General features: G+C 40.7%; 1 protein-coding gene across 3 annotated transcripts in view; it reads right to left on the bottom strand.

Annotated features, from left to right (window-relative positions):
• The window catches only part of prdm5 (PR domain containing 5), a 274,967-nt gene that overhangs the window by 85,481 nt on the left and 165,164 nt on the right, over positions 1-24,322 (bottom strand). For all 3 annotated transcript variants that reach the window (XM_080199169.1, XM_080199189.1, XM_080199178.1), the window contains one exon: positions 14,834-14,927. In XM_080199169.1, the coding sequence (XP_080055295.1) occupies positions 14,834-14,927 (94 nt within the window). The remainder of the gene's footprint in view (positions 1-14,833; positions 14,928-24,322) is intronic.

Here is a 24,322-nt window from a genome sequence, read left to right as displayed (position 1 = left end):
TATTGTCCTCTGATAGGTGGCCAATATACAGATCAGTTTTATGCTGACGTGGCAAGTTGGAAACGTAACCAGTTGCCAACCTTTCCCTATGGGTGCTCTTTCTAATGCGATTCTTTTTAGCAATCCAACTTATTGTTAACGTTAATGCAAACATCAGGATTTAATCCAGAGGTATTATAGGCAACAGCACGGACATAAGAAGCAAAATTCAGTGGACGCTGGAATCTGAAAAAGGAATGGAGGACGCTGGAAAAGCGCAGCAGGTCTGTCAGCATCTATCGGGGAGAAACAGCATGGCCATTAACTTTGGGCAGCTCCAAGATTATTAAAAACCCATTCTGCTCTGAATCCTGGGGAAAACAATAACATGTTGACAAATCACAAGAGTGAAAAGGATAGAAACTTTTTTACCCCCAACTGAGTATTGGATGTTTGTAAACACAGTCCCAGTAATAAATGGGAATGGAGCATAAGCTGATTAACTCCAGCAAAATAGTCTGTTGGGAATGGAAGTTTTTGTTTGTGGTGGTGTGTGTAGAGGACATGATCAGATACTCCATAAAACACGTTGATTCCTGTACACTAGACAAAGAAACACAGGGTGCCAATGGAGATGGGAGATTGAGCAGAATTTTTCCTCAGTTGATTGAAAGAGTGAGATAAAGTCCATGTTAAGGTTAGAACATATATGATAAATGGAATGATTGGGTAGATGAGCAACACATTCTTCTCTTTCTTTCTTATGTTAAGTGCCAGATAAGAATTTAGCTATAGCACATTCTGTATCTTCTGCATCCTACATTTTTCATCAGATTTAAGACAAAATCTTGTACAGGTGATGAGCATCGCAGTTTCTAGCCGAAGAGCCAACAAGACCAGCACATCACCTCTTACTAGGAATGCCTACCACATCACTTGCCAATCAATCACTTGACAGGCCAGCAGTGGGGCTCCCCTGGAATTAACCAATCCCCCACACCCTTTGAAGGTGGTGACTACTGCCACAACTACACCAACCCAAGCCCAAGGGTCATTCTTTGATCGCAGGCCAAAGGTGAAAGATAGTGGGATGTAGATCACTGAGAAGGGGAGAGGAAAGGTGTCAGGAGCAAGGACAAGGGGTGGTTCTCAGCGTCTGCCCACTTCCAATGTCACGTCTCTCAATCATGCATTGAGTGCCTTTGGTCTCCTAATTCCCAGGAGTCAGCAAGCAACCCCACTATGGCTTGCTTATCATGCTCTCCCTATGGCCAGTCTCTTGCCCACTGTTGGGTTACTATCAGCAGTGGTGTGATGAGGCAATTAAGTGTGCATTAATTGCCCACTTAAGAGTCTCAATTGGAGACAAGAAAGGAAGGCCTATGAGCCTTCCTGCCCCGAAATTCATTGGGGTGGAGGTTGGAAGGTGACAGGGCTCCCACTTGCCACTCTCCACCCTCCTCCATTTATTAAATGCTCCCCAGCCACCAATCCTGTCCTGAAAGAGGGCACAAGATTCTGCTATAGGCCCGGATTTTTGTCTCCGCAGTCAATTAAAAACAGTTGGGTTTTGATTTTGGGATTCCTGCCTCTATTCCTGGCACTCTCAATTTTCACTGGCTCAGGATAATGTTGTTTGTACCAAGCCTTAACCCTGCACTCCCAACCTTCCTGGCTCAATTACAGAGATAGGCATTTCCTAGCCCCTTCCAGGCCATTTTTTCCAAGGATCTGTGATTCACAACTTCTCAAAAGGAGTCACAAACCATAACCTGGATTTGGGAATTGTTAGAAAGGCAATTTCAAAACGTCTTACCCATGTCCATTCTATGTTCCCAATGCCCTTCCTTTCCCAATCATGGCGCCCCTACCCACATCCCACAGCTGTTTACAACCCCAGTGCAAACTGAAGCTTACCATCCACTCCTAATTGCCCATTATATTCCCCCATACCAACTCCAGGTCCTTCCATGCCCATTGATCCAGAATATACTACGTAAAGAAACAATCAACCAGACAGTAACAATTGGATGTGAGAAAACTGAGAAAAAAGAACATCCATTCAGAAATCTTCCTTTGAAAAAATCTGCTGTTCCAACAATCCTATAAAACGTCAATCAGAAATTGCAGAGTATAGACAATAGAAAATTCAAATATCTCACACTTCTGATTCTTGTACAAATGAACACAATGAATAACTGACTATAATCTCTTAAAAACGTCAATCAAGCAAAATCAACAATTCTCTCCAGTTGTCAAACCAGGCCCCCTGCTGAGATAATACTTTTGATTCTGGGCTGGCAACCAAACATTCATAATGAGGCCATTCAGTTCTACACTTCTCGTTATGCATTCTTGGCTGAGAGCCTGGACTCAAAAAGGATAATCTCAGCAGAAGGTTCTGTTTTGGCAACTGGAAAGAACTACTGACTTTGCTTGATTGATATTGTTAAGTGGCTATCTCTGACTCATTCGTCAGTATCTCAATGTTTATTTGCACAAGCTTGAGATGTGTAAAATGTGTGAAGCTTCTGATATTGATACTTTGATAGTCTGTTCACCATTTGATAGGATTGGAAGAACAGCAGGCTTTTTCCAAAATAAGATTTATGAATGTTATTTTCTCTGCAGTTCCATACACACCATTGTTATGACATAGCTCATTGGCTTTGTGCACAGTATGTAATGGGTGAATGGGCATGGAAAGGACATCTGTTGGCATGGGTTATCACAAAGGGTATAAGGGGCCATGGGAGGGGATGGTGAGCATCATAAGTTAGTATAAGGCTACTGGGTCCATGGGGGGGGGGTGCAGTGGGCATGAGTTGGCACAGGGTGGAGGCTAGATGGCCAACTGCCTTTAATACAACCTGGACAAGAGAACTGAGATGTGCCTTCTCCCCAGTCACCTTGTCACTTGGCCGCTTATGCTCTGCTTCCAAGGTCATTGGGCCCTGACTCCATCCCATCTCAGTAATGAAAATTGAGACAGGACATAGTGACACAGTGGTTAGTCCTGCTGCCTCACAGCACCAGGGACCTGGGTTCAATTCCCAGATTGGATCATTGTGTGGAGTTTGCATTTTCTCTGCATGGATTGCCTCCGGGTGCTTTGGTTTTCTCCCACAGTTCAAAACGTGCAAGTTGGGTGAATTGGCCATGCTAAATTGTTCCCTAGCATCAGGGGGACTAGTTAGAGGAAATGAATGGGTTAAGGGATAGAGTCCGGGTGGGATTACGGTCAGTGCAGACTTGAAGGGCTGAATAGCTTCCTTCTGCACTATAGAATTCTATGATTCTATGACATTCACAGATCTTTCTACTGAGATGGGTCTGGCAAATTATGGAATTACCGGATTCAAGCTACCTGCTTTGGTAGCAAGATTCTAGGCCACAATCTCTGCCAGGCCTTACCTCTCTGTAGGTTTCATACTCCAAAAGGGTGTTAACAACCATGAACTTGTGTTTGTCCATGGTTAAGCTTGGCAAGGTTTGCCATTGCCTTCTACAGATGGCTATCCAGGAAAGGAAGGAGAAAAAATATGACCAATGCAAGCCCTAAATATGAAAGTAAAATAGGAAAAAAAAGGTTAAGTGGCCTTGTCATACTTAGATATTCTTAAGTAAGTTTGCTGTTCAATCCTTTAAATTACCATTATCAAAGAGCCAATTTACCAATATTCTCACATTTAATATATCTGACACTTGACAATAAATACTGTTTTGATGTTATTTAAAGAGCGCAAGTGTCAAAGAGCATAGTAAGGGGAAGAATGTTAAAATATAACAAAAAGAAAGTTACATCATATTTAACACCATTACAATTCCCTTCAAATACCAATAGTTGCTGTGGATAACAGATGCAGATTTTATATTTATACATTTATCCCCTTTCTTCCTGAGGGCAGGATTCAAGGGATCTAATCATCTACCACCAACTCATCCAAGTAGTCATTTTGCCTCTGAGCCAAGATGGCTTGAAGCCAAACCACTTAATCCATGGAAAGCACCACCAAAACATGAACCCATCTTCATGCACATGATACTTCCAGCAAGGTCAACCAATAGTCATCAGGAGGATACCCTTATCCCAAATCCTTAAAACAAATAATGGTTAACCAAGGGATATTGTAATTTGAGGTCGGAAAAGACCATTAGTTCATTCAACCAAACAATCAAATTCTCTTTCTTTTCTTTACAGTATCATGGTTTTATTTGCAAAATTTAATATTGAAATCCTTTTAGATGAGCTAAGGTGGGTTGACAATGTTAAATTACCCCTTAGTGTCAGGGGAACTAGCTAGGGTAAATGCATGTAGTTACATGGATAAGGCCTGTCCAATCTCCTTTTAAAGTTTCTGGTTATAAGTGGGTTCATTTTTGCAGCACCAGATGAATAGGCGCCATTACAACTTCAGAGATCACTTCCAACTGCCAGACAACAAAAGGATCAAATACATAAATGGCAATTATGAGTCTGTATGTTCCAATGTTCACTAACTATTAAAGTAAGAGGCTGGATATGTGCCTTCATTAATAGACAAATACCAAGCAGACAGATTATATGTTACAAGGTTTCATAGCTTATCTCTTCTCATTTACAAACAGAATTCAACCACATGAAGCATTGATCTCTCCATTATTCTAACCACAGGAGATGTTTGAAAATTGTGATAATTGTGTAAAGGCATGGACTTTTGTGGAGTCTGAACAATTCTGGAGCTAACTCAAATGCCAAAAACACAATACAATTCTAGGATTCCTGCCTCCATTCCCAGTACACACACAGCCCATTCCCTACACCAAAGTTTTTGTTGATATAGGATAAGCATGCAGGTACCAAACGCACAGTCTGCACTTCCGAACTGGCCGATTCCATTGCAGGGATAGGTATCTCCTTAGTGCCCTGAATTTTCATGGGGGGCAAGCCAGTTTCCCTGTGATGCGTGGTTCCAAAATATGAGAGAAGCCGTGAACTACAGTCTGGATTCAAGAACCTTTAGAAAGACATGTTCAAGAGACCTAGCAGCATGGTAGCACAATGGTTAGCACTGCTGCTTCACAGCTCCAGTGACCTGGGTTCAATTCCCAGCTTGGGTCACTGTCTGTGTGGAGTTTGCACATTCTCATGTCTGCATGGGTTTCCTCCTGGTGCTCTGGCTTCCTCCCACAGTCCAAAGATGTGCGGGTTAAGTTGATTGGCCATGCTAAAATTGCCCCTTAGTGTCCCGAGATGCGTAGGTTAGAGGGATTAGTTAATAAATCTATAGGGTTATGGGGGTAGGGCCTGGGAGGGATTATGGTCGGTGCAGACTCGATGGGCCAAAGGGCCTCTTTCTGCACTGTAGGGTTTCTATGGACCTTAGTCTGACAACACCAATTTAAGTCCACCCGATTTATTTGATAGTAAACTCACAAGCTTTTGAGGTTTCCCTCTTCGTCAGGTGGATGGAGAGTTCTGGCCTCAGACAGAGCATATAACACAGACAGATTACTGATTAGAATGCAAATCTTTACACCTAACCTGCTACTCAAGTCTTAAAGTGGCTAACAATGTGTGTGGAAGGAGCACTGATCACAGGTTAAAGAGATGTGTATTGTCTCCAGACAGTACAGTAAGTGAGGTTTTGCAAACCCAGGCAAGTCACAGGGGTTACAGCTTATTTCTCTGAAATCAAACTCAATGGCCACTCATACTCTCTGTAACAACTCATGGCCCTTCCATACCCATTCATCCAGTATAAACAGTCATGAAACACAAACGTACCTTACCATTAAGCTGGGAGGTCAGGAATTTCAACTCCTGATGAATCTGGGACTTCATATTCATGCACAGGCCAGGCATGGGCCCCAGGCACTTGCGAATAAAGAAAAAGCCTAGGTCAGGTAACCTAGTGCAGGGCACTATAGTCAGGAAGTGTTCCAAGTAGGGGACTGAAACGGAGACAGAGGTATGTTCCAATTAAGTTCAGTTAAAAGCGAGGAGCAGAGTTAGAGAAAAGGCTACAGAGAACAATCTTTAAGTAAAGAGGGCCCAGGAGAAGCCTTGGTAATTGAAGAGGGCCACTGGGGCAAGGTTACCCTTTTGGAGCAGTAGCGTTCTGCTTGGCATGGCTCAAGATCTGAAGCTGTACCTGTAACTTGGTATTCAAATGCACATTCAGGAATCCAGGGGAATGAGATCCTAGAAGACCCAATTGAAATCCTGCAAGGTGTTGATACTGTCTTAGTTTGTTAATTGAATGAGTCTCAAGACAATCCCTGAAGATCCAAGGAAGCAGCTGAAGGTTGGAGATTCTGTGCTGCTGGTTGGGGAAAAGGTACCTATTTAGAAAAATAATGTTCTGTTCAACTGAAATTATGCTTGTGAGTTGATTCACAAGTGCAAGCAAATGGAATCCTAGATGATGAGATTGAAACCCTGCAAAATGGGCTTTGTTCAAGCCGCCTGAGCTTAAGCAACTTTTGGGGAGAAAAACCAAGAGGAGATCTTCAAAACAGAATATTGGAAACCGTTCTAAGAGAGATGGAGTTTCAGTGAGTTGGTTGACTCCTAGTGTTACAACATCTGGGTGGACTGTTGAGAAATCCATTTATTGGGCAATATGGAGTGTTCAATACAGTTTGTCTGTTAATTCACATTTACCCCATAGTAATATTGAATATTGTAAGACACATACTGTAAATTGTTTTATCTTTCTGACCTTGTGTAGTGAAGTCTATTTTCATTTGTCCAAAACCCATGGACTCCCATAAGCCACATTGTGAGCCCAAACTCAAAGATTATGAGTGGGGATTCTTTTTGATAGCTAGAGAGAACTGTGGAAGGAACTGATGGCTTTTCTTGATTGACATCTTTAAGTGGTTAGTTACAATGATATTTTTCTGTGATTTTTTTGCAAATGTCTCAATGTTTACTTGCACCAGATTAAGAACTATCAAGTGTTTGAAGTCTCTGTTGTTAGTTAGTTTGATTGACACTTTTAGTGTTGTAGGAAAAGCAGTTCTTTTTAAAAAGATTTCTTAGTTTTGTTTAAAGCACACTTCTCATTGTTACTACGGGCTTCATTGTCTCTGTAACTGTATACATTGGTGAATGGGCATGCAAGAGCCATGATTTGGCATGGAGGGCAATGGGGTGGATGAGGAGGGGAGAGTAAAGGATGACATGCTTAAAATGTCGTAATACAATTGGAACAGCATCCCAAGCAGCAAGGTGAAATTTTAACTAGCCCATCCACTCCTATGGTTGCTACAGGGGTAGCACGTCCGACTCTATCCTGCATCCATGTCCTGGAAATTTCCCCACTCAAGCTACCTGCCTCAGTACCAAAATTCCTGGCCTGAGTCTCAGAAAAAATCTTTTCAAAGCTTGTAAACAGACAGTAAAATCTGAACATCAAAAACATTTTTACTCCAAACCTGTTCTCACTAATGCTTTGTGTATGATATTGTAAAGCCTGGCAGTAAATAAGCACAGATGCATGCCACTGCCTACTGTCCTTGGACCACATTCACAGATTCTCTTCTCTGCTACTCCTCGTCCTCCTCCACAGCCTTACACACACACACACACCCATGCTGTAGAAACTTCCCACAAGCGTAGGCCATGTAATATCAATCAAACCCTATTTGAGACTTGCTGACCTAACTTTTGTTGACTCATGTCTCACTTTCTACCACAGAACTCCTTAAATGTGCATCCAAATTGTAGCATTAAAATTACATTTAAAATATTGACAGCCAAAAGCAGGTTTTATATTTGTCATTGTATTTGGTTGCAGTTGTACTGAAATTGATGTTCAGCTGAAATGGTCTCTGAGTGACTTCCTTAGCTATTAAGCAGAATATTTCTATTGTAGACATCGCAGTTCTACACGAACACACAATACACCGAGGTTATGTAAATATCCCCACGACAAATACAGATGCTTTATTCATATATTTTATCCTTGGTTAAAGCGAAGGAGTGCCATTCAAGATCTTCAGTCAATACCAGAGAAAGAAAAAACAGTACAAAGGAAATCTCGTGTCTCTGGCCCCATACTGGGGTTCAAGAGAGTTATCGTATTCTCTGCAACACAATTAGACATGAAACCTCTGAAGTCACTCATACTTTTGGTGCCTGATGTCATTCTGTTTAGAAACATTATATGGGACACGTAAACAGCTTTCATCTCAGCAAATGTTGGTGGCTGATAGCCAAGATACAACTAAGGTAAATTAGATTAAATACACATGTTGAATGGAGAGAATTTGTAAATGTCGATGTAGCCTGAGTCAGTCTTAATCGATACGTATGAAAAGATGAGACATTTTCACACTAAGAATGACTCGCAAATGTGCACTATTATTGTACAAATTTTGATTAAAATTAAGTCCCCAGAACAACTGCTTGTGAATTGTTTTTTATTCAAAAAATTGCATGAATGTTTAATTTACTGCTCTAAAACGAACTTTAAATAGTTGGCTGGAGCTTTACATTAATTTTGAAATAAATATGTAAATTGATTTAAATTGCATTATTCACTGGAATCATGAGGGATTGTAGAATATTTATTGTGGGTATCAGTTGCAAGGTACCCACATTAATGCTACAGCACAGCTAAGTTCTTTGAAATCCAATCTGAATGACAGAGGATAAGATGTCAATGTAGAATGACTTACAGCCAACCCACTAGCATCTTTTGAATCACACCAAGGGAACTAAGCATCTAAATATGTTTATACTGGTATAATACCAATGATGTGGCAAGTATAAAGCCAGTAGTTACACTGATACCAGTATAGGAGGGTCAAGAGTTTAAACAGGCAGGACAGCTCCAGAATGGAATGCATGTAGTACCAGTGACATATTTGATTCATATCTGTCTTGTACTGAATATTGCAACATATGAAAAGTCATAAAACAGAAAAGTTCATTTAACTTGTCAAAATTAATTTATTCTGCTCAAAAACTAATTCTTTGTGGCATCTACATGAATTTTGATTAGCTCTGTGTTTTTGCCTGAGGTTCACCGTGCTTAGTTGATAATTCCAAACATTTATCATTCAGGATGAAAATTTATCTTCTTCATGTTATTAACTCATTTACTTTTCACCTATTTTCATTTATGCTTTATGAGCTTAATTTCCTGAAATATACTTTAAAATAATAATCTTATCTATATCATTTAATATTTTATGTACTTTGTTGAGGTCCACTTTTTAATTGCTTGCATTTGAGAGTATAATGGTTAAAAATCTAATTTACACTTGCAATCAATCTTGTTGCTCTTTTTTAACCCCTTTACGTGTAAATGCAAGCTTTTGTGCCAGAAACAGAGCATGTTTCCTCTATGTGTGATTGATTTGATTTATTATGGTCACATGTATTAGTATACAGTGAAAAGCATGTTTCTTGCGTGCTATACAGACAAAACAGTGTAAACAGCTTTCATCTCAGCAAATATACATAGAGAATGAAAAGAAAGGGTGCAGAATGTAGTGCTACAGTCATAGCTAGGGTGCAGAGAAAGATCAACTTAATCCAAGATAGGTTCATTCAAAAGTCTGATGGCAGCAGAGATGAAGCTGTTCTTAAGTCGGTTGGAGTTTGGAGATGAGTTTTATAGGAATAATAGTGTTGAAGGCTGAGCTGTAGTCAATAAATAGGAGTCTGACATAGGTATCTTTGCTGTCTAGGTGTTTCAAGGTTGAATATAGGGCCAGGCAGATGGCATCTGCTGTGGACTTGTTGTGGTGGTAGTGAATCCAGACAATCTGGGAGGCCTGAATTGATTCATGCCATGACTAACCTTTTGAAGCAACAATGATGGATGTGAGAACCATCGGACGATAGTCATTAAGGAACACTGTGCCTGGCTTTTTTTTGGTACCAGAATGATGGTTGCCTTCTGGAAGCAGACGTCAGGTTGGTGTAAGTATTGGTTCAAGGTGTCTGATGTCTATGAATACCCCACCTAGCTGGTCCGCACAGAATCTGAGTGCTCATCCAGGTACCCCATCTGGGACAGTTGCTTTCAGTGGGTTGAAATTCAAGAAGGCTGCTCTGTTATCTGTGATGGCGACCTCGGATACAGGTTCATCCAAGGCTTTCAGGGTCGAGGGCATCCTCACACTGACCTCTTGCTCAAAATGGGCATAGAATGTATTGAGCTCATCAGGGAGGGGTGCATTTGTGCTGGCCAATTTACATGTCTTTTATCTTGTAGCCTGTTATGTCTTGCAGTCCTTATCATAGTCAAACAAAGAACCATACAGTACAGGATAGACCCTTCAGCCAACCAAGCCTACATCGATTATGTTGTCCTAACTAGACCAACTGTCCGTATCCCTCTATACCCCGTCTGTTCATGTGCCTATCCAGATAAGTCATAAACGTCACTAACATATCTGCCTTAACTACTTGACTTGGCAGTGCATTCCAGGCCCCACCACCTCTGCGTAAAAATATTCCCCTGCCCATCTTTGCTGAATCATTGCCCCCTTATCTTGAACTTGTGCCCCTTTGTGAATGTCATTTCTGCCCTGGGAAAAAACTTCTAACTGTTCACATTATCTATGTCCCTCATAATTTTATAACCTTCTATCAGGTCGCTCCCTCAGCCTCCGTCTTTCCAGGGAAAACAATCCCAGTTTATTCAATCTCTACTTATCGCTAATACCCTCCATACCAGGCAATATCCTGGTTAACCTTTTCTGTACTGTCTCCAAAGCCACCATGTCTGTGGGACTGACCAGTGCATTGTAAAACCTTATCATAACTCCAGTAGACTTAAAGCAGAATGGAATCTGTATTTATGTTCCCAAAATGGAGCTTTGCATGATGAGCATCAAGATGTTAAGGTATGAGCTCATATTTCTAGATTAGTGGACAGAAGATGCTTTATAGCTCAGTAACCTCCGATAATTTCTTATAAATGCGAATGGTGGACAATGCTTTCCCCCAGGAGCAGCTAATTATAAAATTTGCCTAATGTTTGTTGCATGCCATAGGCTCCTTATTCTCTAGTTTTCCTCTGCACGTTAAACCCAGATAGAAACACAGAAAGGTTACAGCACAGAGGCTGGTCATTTGGTCCATCTTGTAGCTGATGAAGATATATCCAGTTAATATCCACTTTTCAGTTTATGGTCTGTAGCCCTGTAGATTATGGCATTTCAAATGCATACTCAAGTACTTTATAAATTCGGTGAAGGTTTCTGCTTCTATTACCTTTTTTAGGCAATGATTTCCAATCCGAAACATCCTCTCTCAGTGAAAAACATTTTTCTCAATTTCTTTTTAATCCTTTGGTCACATATTTTAAATCTATGCACCAGATTATTGGTTTCTCTGCTGGGGGAAAGAGGTCTTTCCTGTCCATTCTTTCCAGACCCTTCTTAATTTTATGTACTTCAATCAACTCTCTCTCCTCAGCCTTTTCTATTTCGAAGAAAACAGCTCCATCCTACCCAATCTTTCTTCATAGATACAATTTGCCATTTCTGGCGAGATTCCTGATGTTGCAGTGCAGAATAATGTTTAACCTTTTACTAATGCAAAACCAGTTCAGTCAATATCAAAGTCTTACAATATTTCTTTTGCACAGTGTGTAAAACAGTGCTAAATTTCATTTGGCATGCATCAACCAAATCACATATCCCAACAAACTGCTTTTGCAAGTTTCCTGCTAGATTCTCCATGTTGTTTTCTGGAATTTTTTGTTGTCAGCAAATGTCATTTTGATGCCTACGTTTGACCATGGGTTGTGATCATCGCTGGTAATGCATTTATTGCACTTTACTAATTGTCCCCGAGAAGGATATGCAGGATTGAAATAAATGGAGTCCAAGCAATGAGCTTATGCAGTCAAGAATTCCTGCTAGCTTAGCATGACTTCTCACACAAATGCACTTGTTCTTTTATTTACACATTAAAATCGCATGATTTTTAATATTCCTATCACCTCCAGGCCCAAATAAATGTTGTAAAGTAGGTTTTATTTAAACCAAGTAACACTCTTCCCATTTTTGTCATAATGGTAGAATTAGGACTTCCAACCATATCAAAATTGTAAGGGTGGCTCCATTTGCCAGCTTCTGCAATGCTGGCACCATACAAAGAGCAGGGCAGAGGGATATGAATTGGTGGTCGAGTCCAAGACATTTGAATGAAACCACAGAAGATGGGCATTAACTTGAACCTTGAAACAGGAGACAAGACCTGAAGTTAGGAAAGGCCAATTGCAAGGCCTGGAGCTAGGAAATGAGGCTGGACATAGTATAATGGAACTGGTAGAGTTTCATCCATATTTTTAATGATTGGTCCTTTTTGTCACCAACAAATCAGAAATCACACCACAAAATTTTTTGTGGGATCTGATTGCAGGGTTCCTAGCCCCCGAATGTGAAGGGTTATGTGGAAAAAGCAGAACTCCCTGAGATCAGACTGAAAGAAACTATGTTACAATCAGAGATCTCTACAATCATTCGTCTTGCATTATTATTAACATAACAATTTCAGTAAAAGTAGAAATAATTTTATAGCAAGGATCTAGGAAATACAAGCTGTTTAAACTATATGCAACATCCAGGAAGTACACTTACTTCAGAGAAAGATGCTTACAGCTAACATTCGCCCATTTGGTCCAAAATTTAACTACTTCTCAGAAACTGAGAAGGAGTTGGCAGTTAAAAGTAAAATACTCAATCTCATTAGTTATGGGGTTTGTCCCATATTAATCTGCCTTTTTAAACAGGCAAGCAGGGAGGAAGCAGATCATTAGAATCTGAAATATAGACCCGGTGTTCTTACTTGCTGCGCTACTTGAGTAGTGCAGCAAGCCACAAACTAACAGCGGGACTTGTAAACAGCTGAGATCTCCAGGCCCTTTTTCTGATGTAATCAGTCAGCCATGCACCAGAAATCAGGGCAGGCCTGATTACCATATCGAAGTTGCTATTTCCATATTATTAGTGGGCTTAGGACGGTAGACCCCTAGCTCAGTGGTGTCTCCTTCTCCCTCACCCCCTGCACCCACCCCAAATGAAGAACAGGTGCGCTCATCCCGCTGGTGGGGGTGGAGGCCATTGTGGTTGGGGGCAGTGGGTGCCACTTGGGCAGTGTCAGGCTGACACTCTGGCACTGCACACCGGGCACCCTTGCACATCCCAGTGCAATGGGGACATTGGACAGTGCCAATGGGGAGGGCCTGCTGGGAGGCAGGGCGACGATTCGTGGTGGTGGTGGTAACCCAATGCCATTCTGCAATGGGATCAGTGGAGGAGGGAGGGAGGGGGTGATCAAGGTTGGCCATGGTAGGCTGACGATTGGGACTGACCCGGGGGGAGGGTTCAGGTAGGCCAGCAATCGGTGGAGGGGGTGGGGCCTTGCAAAAGAATTCAGGAGGCCAGCGATGGAGGGTCTGGTGTACCTCACCAATCTCCCCACTGACAGACTGACACATGCGTAGTGACCCACTCAGCACCATACTGCCCGCCTCTCCAGCGGGATGCCAGCAGGAATCTCAGACACTCTGATGCACAGATGCTGGAGGTTTAATCAGGTAATTACACCCAAAATCCAGGGTTTTTAATTAGGAGAATCCCTGTCATAGTTTTAACCTGAGGCTTGAGGGTGAACAGTGTTGGCTTTGTTGTTAGAGAACAACATGTGGAGACCCAAACTCTGGTCAGAAGAGGCTCAGAAAATATTCAGATTATTTTTTTTCAGATTTCCTTTCTGTGCCCAAAGGGACTGGAGTCCCCAGCCTCTGAGTTTCCACAACCCTCCAAGGTCATGACCCTGAACTTGTAAGCTTTCACCTCCCATCAGATTGCCACAACCCCCTCTCCCAAACTCAGAAATGCTGCTTCCCTACTTCTGATCCTGGCTCCAAGCTTTCTCCTGAACAAACTGCTGAGAACCCTCCTCACAGTTTCTTGGCTGAGACCTCCGGTTGCTTGTGGGTGTGCCCTCACCCAACAGCCATTCAGTCATTCTAACCGGCTATCAGGTGGTAATGTGCAAATTATTTGAATCAGATCCTATCAGTAGAGCTTCCACATCACCTGCTAGGCTTTTCCCGCACTGCCACACTCCACACACCCTCCCCAGTAATCTTAAAGCCTTTGTGCTGGAAAGATTTTCCACTAGCTACCTACTTGAGTGTGAAAGAAAACTTACTGTTCTTCAGTGAGACACACTGGAGTGGTGATCACTATAAGTGATGCACTCAATGACAGTGATATAAACTGGGCCCTTCATGTTAGCTCAGTAAGCTGTGTAGGGTGAGCCAACTGACTGCGTTCTGGGATTTGCTGCTGGTTATGACCAGACAAGAGGAGCAACTCCCTGCGAGCAACAAATGTCACATTACGAAAGCAACACAAAAATAATAAATACTTGTTCAACTGTATAGCTAATTTTTACACAGGAAAAATATTTCTGTTGTACTACAGAGGTCAGTGGAATTGTTATAACATTGCCTTCGGAGTACAAAACATTTAAGAACCCCTGTTCTGCCACATACACACATCAAAACAACTCATGGCATTGTCATAACAATTTCATTATTTAGTCAAATAGACTGACCTATTACTCTTACCAGGACGCTAGAATAGAATTCACCACTCAGTTAATAGCAGCAGATTCAGATCAGTCTGATTTGCCTCACTGTTAATAAGATGCATCTGGTTTCCAAATGTCAAACCAACATTGGAAATAAGATTGTTTGTAACCTACTGCAAACTCATGGCCACATTTGCCATTGTACAGCATGACAAAGCAGCAGCTTATTTGTGTACCCATCCTCTAAATAAAAATAGCATTTAATTTAGATCAATCTCCTCAACGCTGCACAACATGTACCTGTGTGGCTTCGAATGTGCACACGTAATGTTCCATTGCTGGCAAATTTCTGCCCACAATACGGACAAATCTTCTCCTTCTCTCCAGTATGTGTCTGAAAGATAAAAAGTAAGCTGCACTCAGTTCAAATGACATTCTCTGAACATGCTACAACAAGAACTTGCTGATAGGAGTCAAAAATCTGATGTTGCTTTTGCTGCATTTTTATATTTCATTTGCCTGCAGTATTTACATTATTCGCTAATTCATCCTTCATAGTTTGTAGTACGAACATGAAGCAACCACCAAACGTGAACCGATGTTGGGACTAGGAATTGACATGACCTCCTGAGGCACACTGTTACAGATTCCAACCTTCAGCAAAGTGTAGCAGCTCCCACAAAAAATTAACAGGGTCAAATAAGTTGCGATGCTAGGAATACACCGGCAACTTCTATTTTTCTCATGAATAAGATGTGTCAGAGAATTTGTAACTATAATTTTAACCTGAATCTAATTTCCAAGCTTCACAGCAAAAATGTATCACAGAAGTACTTCTCCCACAAACAGTAGTTTCTTCTCCTCAGACCGACCATATTTACTTCAATTTTATTCAGCTATAGCTCACAGATGATACCAATTGAATGCATATACAATAATAAGCTAAAGTGTGATACAATATTGGCAGATACACCAACAAGTTGTCAGTACATGATTAAAAATAAACACTCTGAATTTGATGGTAACAACATTTCACTAAAGTGCGTTTTTTCTTTATTATAGTTTCCCCATAAGAGTTATTTGAGATCTCCCAGCTCCAACCAAGTGTCATCACAAAAAACAGTTTCATGGGCTGAAGTTTCCTGTGGGTTTCAGGATCCCGGTACCACAAGTAAATGGGAGTCCCCAGCCCACACTTTCAGACATGAGATGGACTTAGCAACCTTCACGATGGCATTGTTCTAATTGGTCACCTTCACATTCGTCATTCTGTTCAGCACAATGGGCTCTTGATGCCGCAGTCCTAATATGAAGACCTCAATGGAATTGGCAGTTTCACAGGGGTGATTTGGGTGCTGTAGAGGCAGATTCTGACCATGAGGGCACCTCAACATACATTGCCCAGTGAGAGAGCCTCTAACAGTGGAGAAATAAACAGACTGGACACTGGTAGGTCCAGTGAAATGGAGGGAATACCCACTCTACTGGATCAGGATCAGCTGTAATTTTCAGCTTACAGGTTTGCAGCCCCAGCAATAGGGCTTGGGCTCCAATGACCCCCTAGCCTGTCACAGAGAGGCCACATCCATTCAGCTGGCAACCTCTGCAGTGGCAAAATGCAGGTGAGGCTACAGGATCACCCCTCATTGAGGCCTTAACCAGAATAATTCACTGCAATCTGCTTCATAACCTGTCCTTGGGAAAGTTATTCAGTGGCAGGAATGCATCAGTGACCCATCTCAATGCGGCTTCCTCACTTCCAAGTCCACTATCATTTCAGCCAATTGCTTTGTCTTCCTACTTCTTGAGATTTGCAGCCTCACGGCGTATCTAAGAATCCTCCAAAATGATGGCCAACCCTCCTGCTCTGCCGTTCTTGTCACATCACAAGCCTTTTATGGGGAAAATGATCATTTCTATTCATCCTGGATGAAAGTACTGATGGAATATTTTCAACATAGAATCTAGAGTTCATAGATCTCACTTCACTTTCCACTTTAGGTGGGCCTCTTCTCTCCCACCTATTTTCATAAGCTATCTGAGGCCCCAAAGAAACAGATATTTTGTGCATTATGGTACGGAAGATAGAACATTATGAGTGTCCCAATATTTTACAGACTGTTACTTCTGTTTGCAGCTTAGTATATCTAATTATTAAAAGGCATAATCCTTAAATATTTTAGCTTCAGGAGCCAGTCTCAAGTCAAAATCTTAGGTAAGGTGATGTATTCATCAAGGATTAACTTAACATAAGTTCCATTTACCTTGGCATTTTCATTGTCACCTGCATGGAAATGGATTTGCTATTCATTCCAAAGAGCAAATGCAACCTGACACATAATTCATTTTTAACCTTCCGTGAAGCTACAGATGCTGAGAGTTAAAACATTACGTGAGCAATGCAGATGATATAAATCACACTTTTCAACACTGAATATTGTACAAATTTAAGGTTATGTTGGTTATAAGAAGTGATTTTTAAAATTTATTTATAGGAAATGGGCACTGCTGGTTAGACCAGCATTTATTCCCCATCCCTAACTGTTCTCGAGGAGGTAAGCTATCTTTGTGAACTGCTGCAGTCCGTGTGATGTAAGAATATCCATACTGCTGTTAAAGAGGGAGCTCCAGGATTTTGAGTCAATGACAGTGAAGCAAATGTGATATATCTCCAAGTCAGGGGAATCTTGGCATCCTGTGGTTAATAACATGACTGGAAAATTGCAGTATCAGCTGTTAAGAACAACATATAGTGTTAAGTTTATTTTTTTTGTTGTTGGGTGTTGAGAAAGGTGAAACCTGGTTTAAGTGAGTTAGATTTTGGGAAGTCTGAGGCTCTTTGTATACACACATTTCTAATGAGGGTTCATAACTCTTGGAAAGAAGAGATGGGTTACCAAGGGGTTAATAGTTTCGAGAAGTTAAAGTAAGTAGAAAAAACTGTGCTGTTGCTTAGCAATAGGAGCCAAAGACACACACACACCGGGACACAGGGAAACACAGAAGGGTGATCAGTTAGTGTGTGTATACCAGAGTGTGCATGCTAATCTAACCCAATAACAAATTCTGTAAGGTTAGTGGGGAATTGAGTTTCGGGAACTCATGCATTTGCACTGAAGTTGAAGTAATAGAGTTTAGATTGTGGTTTTCGCATGATATCTACCAGCTGAAGAAAAGCATTTAGTGAGTACTCAACAGTTGGCCTGAAGAAAACTGTTTGAAACTGAGCTAACTTGAGCAAGAAACCTTGGAGCTGAGACAGTGATAAATCTTCACAGGGGTTTTGTGGCTATAGGGATCACTGGGGTAAAAGCAATACTGGGAGTTTGAATAATTTTCTGGTATCTGCATTGGAATCTTTCCAACCTTTTTGCTCAGTGTAATATAGCTCATTTTTTTTTCTTGCTTAATAAACATTTAATTCTGTGTTAAAAGTATTCTGGCAGATTCTTGTGAATGTGCTCAGTAACCGACCTCCACAGTTTCTAAAAAAAACCAGTTATGATCTACCAAGCCAGGTTTTACTCTGTCCACCATTATCAGCTAGAATCATAACACAACATTTGCTGAACTTTGCATAGATCTAGAAAATACAAAGCTATTAGGCACTGCTGTGCCAAACACAGCAGTTAATAAATCAATAAGAGTATGGTTGCAACACAAAAAATCTGAGAAACTAGGTTAATTCGAAGAGCGTGCTGTTGACTTCTGTGTATAAAGCTTTCTGTGGCTAAAATCATTCATCTGTGTCAGCTATACTGTTGACTCAGGCTAACACAAAGATCAGTGGAAATGTAAAAGCTAGTGAGTGGTGCTTAATCCAAAAGATCTAGACCATGGCTTACTCTTATCGCCAAGAATCACTGCTGAGCTTCTTGGTTCAACGGTTTTAATCTGGCTAAAACAAGTGTAGTAGCAGTCTACCTTTTTCTAAAGATTGAACACAAAGGCTTTGCGTTTCTTTTTGTTTAAAATACTTTCAGCAACCACAAATTTATTCATTTCAATGTATAATTATTTATTTCATTCATATAATTAACTCCCTTGATTTTTCTGCTTTATGTCCATCCTTTCCATGTTATATATGTGACAGATTTGTCACCTGCATGTTCATTTATTCAAATATGAAAGCTGCCAGCAGGAATTGGGTTGGGTCAAAGCTGCCACCAGGAATCAGGTTCACAAGAGAATGCTGCCATATATGCTGCCACTGTTTGCTGCCACATTGTGATTGCTTGTTCCCACCATTATAAAACATTTTTTTTGAACATAATATCTGATGGGACATCTATTACTGAGCCTGTGAAATTGAACATACAAAATCTTAATCTGTCTTTGGATTAAGCGCAATGTGTTCCGCAGTAGAATGAATAAGTTCATCACGTATGCTGGCTCTGTGCCAATGTAAATGCATGCGCTGTGCCAAAGCAACATTACTACAAGTGGGTCTCAATTGGTTCATTTTCTTTCATTAAAGCAAATTGAAAATAAACTCCATTTAAATGGCATAAGACGTCCCTTTTGATTTGAGTACACTATATTCTAGGATACGAGAGGAATTAAATCTTTATTTAAATCACTAAAGAATAGAACTGTTTATAGCTGATATCTGTGGTGAGCACAGTAAGAAATCTTGAGTCCTCACTCACCTGAAGAAGGAGCTTGAGGCTCCAAAAGCTACTGCTGCGAAATAAACCTGTTGGACTTTAACCTGTATTGTCAGACTTCTTACTATGCTTACCCCAGTCCAACACCAGCATCTCCTCATCATCTGAGAGATCTCAGGTAGCTCTCTATTTTTATTTCTCTCCTGGTTGCCTTTAGTTTGATGCAGTTATTTTCCCTCCCATCTCTAACTTCTCATTCTGAGAATTCAATGGGTTCATTCCCCACTCCCTCTCAATCACCTTTTTCTTCTCTACATTTTTCCCCTTTTGTTTTACAACACCTCCTTTGCTTTCTCATTGTTTAAAGGCAACAGCATCGTCCCATATGCCATTTTGTGTTATATGGGCAGACGATTGTAGCCCTGGTATTAAGATTGTTCTCGAAACAAACCAATTGGTTTCTTTCCTCAGAAAATAGTTCCACATACAACTGAAGCTGTCAGGTATGCATTTTACAAATTATTTTTCCATGGTTTTTGAAAAAACATGTATACAGAACCTCATTCTTCCAGAATTTTAAAGTTTTAGCAACACTCGAGGAAATGAGTGGAAGTGGTAGTGAGATACAGCTGAGTTTTGTCAATGTACACAGAAACAAATGCTGTACCATAGAAAGGCTCCAGTAAAACTCACCAGATTGCTAAGAGATACACAGTTAGGAAAAGTTGAGAGAATAAAGAGTTGTCAAAGTAGGAAAGCTCATTTAAACTGTTTGGATTATATGCAATATTTAAATGAAGAGGTATACTCAACATTCGCGTCTTATTTGTGAAGTAAATTGAATTTCTATCAAAATGCAAACACATTCTTAATTATAAAATGTCTTTAAAAGATTTAAATCTCAAAAAACACAAAGTCCAGTGTTGGGACATGCTGCCAAAGCTCATGGAGTTATACAAATCCAAAACGCTTGTGCAGCCAGGCACGCATCTGGGGCATCTGCAGAGAAAGTTATACACCCTTAACTGTGGCCAATGGGTTCTCCAGCCTAAAGTTAAACATATTAGTGTGAAGACGAAATTTGTGCAAAGCCACAACTGAACTGAATACAGACATTTAAGGTAATCATGAATAAAATGGAATGTCCACAATTGTCTTTGAACCATTTGTCAGAAATGTTGCACACTACAGAGCAAGATCAATTCTCTCTATTTACACCAATTAATTTGCTCATTAGCTATTTCAAAATCAAGAAATAATTATTATTATTTGATTTCTGCATTTTTTCTCGCTCGTGAACTCATACAATTGCATTCTTAGAATATCATTTCCCTTGATTGCATTTCCAGGCTGTATTTATGAAAGAAAAAAATGCAGTGTTTCATTTGTGCAGGGAAAAATGTGGCCCCTTGGTTGCTATTTGATCTAATACCAAACATTTATGTAAACTCACAGAAAGCCATTTAAAGGGGGAGTTTATCATTTTACATTTAGTGTCTTCATACGATCTAGAATATTTTCCTTCTATAAAATGGGCACAGAACTCTTGGGGAAGAACACATACTCCTATAATACAACCATCTACTTTAAAATGTTGTTGATGCTCCTTCCATTTTCATTTCTTTACTCCTCATATTCATCTTTAGCTAAAAAAAACTTTAGCCATTTATGCAATAACTCCATATGCTACTTAATCACTCCGTAAGTTTATATGCAAAATTCTTAACATTTCTGACAAGACAAATCAAGTGTGCGGAATGATGTGCATCTGGACTGTGCTGGATCTGGTAAATCTGGCACAAGAACTGAAAAATAATTTGACTTCACCAACTTCTGTTTTCATCGTAAACACAAAAAAATTAAAAAGTAAGAAATTTATGATAGATTATTTGCTGACAATTAAACCAGTTTTCTAACTGGATGTTTCTCAATCGCACACCTTTTAGAAAAAGTTGATTTGTCAAGAGAAAATATGTATTACAGTTAAGCATCAATATTGCAACAGAATCAAACAAGAACTTTCGTCTTTGAATAATTTGGATGAAACAGCTCATTATTAATTACAGTTCTGATTATTTAAATCTCTGGATTTTAATAATTACAGACTTTGAATGCTAGGCGTTTGTTTCTATTCATTTGAAATAATGTCCTTTCTCATGTCTGTGTTGGCCACCTTTTCCACTTCATTGCGGTGTTAATGAAAGCCTAGTTGTGACACTAATAAAGTTTTAGTCTGTTTACACCCTTTTCCACACAATCTTTCCTCGGCTCTGTGCAAATCAACTGGATTTTTTTTTTGTTTGTTCATGCTGTGATTATTGCTTTTGTTGAGATACATTGCAGTTGAGTAAAAGAGACCTTTGAGAGTGGAGCTGGCATTCACACATTTCTCCAAACCTCCGCTTTGTGGGGGAACGTTTTTGGGTGAACCAATCACTCTTTATTACCCACAGTAACCATGAAAATTGTGATTCCTTCACTCAGTGGGATTATTGATCATATAATTCATACACCCAACATACCGTGGACAAAAGAAAGACAAAAATCCTTCTGAGTTTACAGAGCACATTCAGGACCTCAGGATATCCTAAAGCACTTTACAGCCATTTCTTTTGAAATATTGTTGTAATTTAGCAATGTCCTGCAAACTCCAAAATGCTAATGACCAGTTCGTCTATTTGGCAATGCTGGTTCAAGGGTAAATATTGCCAGGATACCAATGGGAAAAACCCTGTCTTCTTGAGTGCCATTGAAACATATACACCCACTCGAGAGGGCCATGAGCTTCAGTTTCATGCTTTCTCCAACAACTAGCACCTCCAGTACGAACCCCAATTATATCTCAAGTACCTGGAGTAGGATTGGACCCCACAATCCTTTGCCATGAGTGGCAAAAATGCATGCAAATTGGTTAAGCTGGTGGATAATTTTAATAATATTGTTTTGGATGAACATAAATTAAATGCCAAAATGACTGGTACATACCATCAATATTTACTTTTGAAATTTCCTAACCCTTGAACCTTAACTCCACTACTCAGAGCTGTTCAAGGAGACAATCCCCAGTAGATTAATTACATCCAAGACAATCACAGCCTTTCCAGCTAACTCTACACTGCAGCGTTTCTGAAACTGTTGAACCCTGCATTGTCTCAACACAAAAGTATCAACATTAGTGCTGTCTGATTAATTATAGCTGATGCTGAAACCTGTAGTAAGTACAGGATAAACATTTACTGGGGATATCCTTTGTATCTGCATGATAGAAAATCTGGAATAATGCATTTGTTTAACCTTATACTATCAACATGGCAGCTTGCAGAATCTTATACAAAAGACAATGGACAATATTTAATGGAGGAGACAGGGTCCTACACACCAGCTGGAGAGAGCCAGTGGGAGCACCACATCACCTCTTTCTGGGAAAGCCTACCAAATTAATTGCCACTTTGACGCTTAACTGGACAGTGGTGGGCTTCCCCGGAATCATGGACACTCACTGCAGCAGTCTTACTGGCTGCAAGTTGTTAGCCAGCAGCTTTATTGACTGACAGCACCACTGGGGAGAAGGTGGCTGCTGTCATTTTGACTGAGGTTCAGTATCACTGCTAGAGTAATGACAGGGGAGGGGGGGGAGGGGGGGTGGTTGATGGGTTGTGTTGGCAGCAAGGGCGGAGGTGACTCTCCCCCTGCCTTTGCTGCTGAATTCTGTTCCTGGTGCCGGTTTCCTCGCTCAGAGAAGTCCTGCGAGCTCCCAAACAACTCAGAGATTTGCTTGTCTTTTCCTTGCATGGGAAACACCCCCAGTCCACCCTTAGGTTTACATCAGCAGTGGTTGGCTGCTTCATTCCAATGGTTGTACCTTGTGCCTGACTAGTTTGGTGGTGGGGAAGCATTTAATCAGGCAGAAGGGGGATAGGTGGAGAACCCGCTGGCTTCCTGACTCCATTATGATTAAGACCACGATGGGAAAGCCAATGAGGTTCTAAGACTGGGCAATAAATGCCCAGTTAATATTTCATCCTTGTGGTTGTTATTAACCTAGAGGTGGGCAGGAGGATCCCCATGCCAGGAGCACAACAAACAAGGCCGTGCATGTTTGCCTGTGGGGTCCAGGAGAGGGATCTCACATTCAAAGGCATTCAGCGCTGGAGAAAAAGGATTCAGTCTCAGGAAGGAGGGAGGGCTCGTGGCCAACATCCTCTTACCTTCCACAAGATTCCAGCCTATTTTTGCACATTTCATTATTTTTTGGTGGTTTGAGCCCATTTTATCTTGTAGGTGACTCAAGTACAAACTTGTGTAGTGAAGACTGATTTTTTTTTCATAAGATTGTACTTGCCTCTTGTGAAGAGCTTAGAATGATCATAGAACCCCTACAATACAGAAGTAGGACCATTGAGTCTGACCACAATCCCACCCAGGCCCTATTCCTGTAACCCTACATATTTACCCTGCTAATCCCCCCAGCACTAAGGAGAAATCTAGCACGGCCAATCAAGTAACCCACATATTTTTGGAGTGTGGGAGGAAACCAGGGTATCTGGAGGAAACCCACGCAGATACAGGCAGAAAGTGCAAACTCCACAGTAACCAAGGCCGGAATTGAGCCTGGTGCTGTCAGGCAGCAGTGCTAACAGCTGTGCCACTGTGCCGCCCTCAAAAATATTCTGGATACATTTAAACTGTGGTGTAAAGAGATACCTCCTACACCAAGTCATTTTCTCAGGAAAATTAAGGAGGAATACTTGCTGGAAATGTCATAAGAGGAGTCTGTTAATTACTATTTCCAGAGGAGTCGTAAATATAAACTATACATTTAGCAGCTCCTTCTCCCCATAAATGAGAAAATGGTCAATCTTTTCTGCTGAGTGCAAAGGAAGAGGAATTCCTTTTAGTATTATTACCATTCATTTAACACACCCAGGAGCACTTTTTTGTTATTTTGACAGTTACCATTCATTTTTAACAGATTAACACCTCTGTAATAGTACAGAGGAAATTAATTTAAGGATTAATATCAATAGCCCTATTCTATCAATGGAGGAACAGCCACTGGAAGTGCAGCAGGTTGAAAAGAATGAGATAGAACATGGTGATCAGGATCAGATGACATATTTTCCATCTAATAGATAATCTTCCAGCTTACTGCATTAGTTGAGTGGAAGAACACCAACTATTC

This window comes from Carcharhinus amblyrhynchos, chromosome 1 (assembly GCF_965287045.1).
Source record: "Carcharhinus amblyrhynchos chromosome 1, sCarAmb.v2.hapA, whole genome shotgun sequence".
NCBI classification, from domain to species: Eukaryota; Metazoa; Chordata; class Chondrichthyes; order Carcharhiniformes; family Carcharhinidae; genus Carcharhinus; species Carcharhinus amblyrhynchos.
Note: the sequence above shows the minus strand (reverse complement) of the source record. Positions and strands in the feature narration are given on the sequence as shown.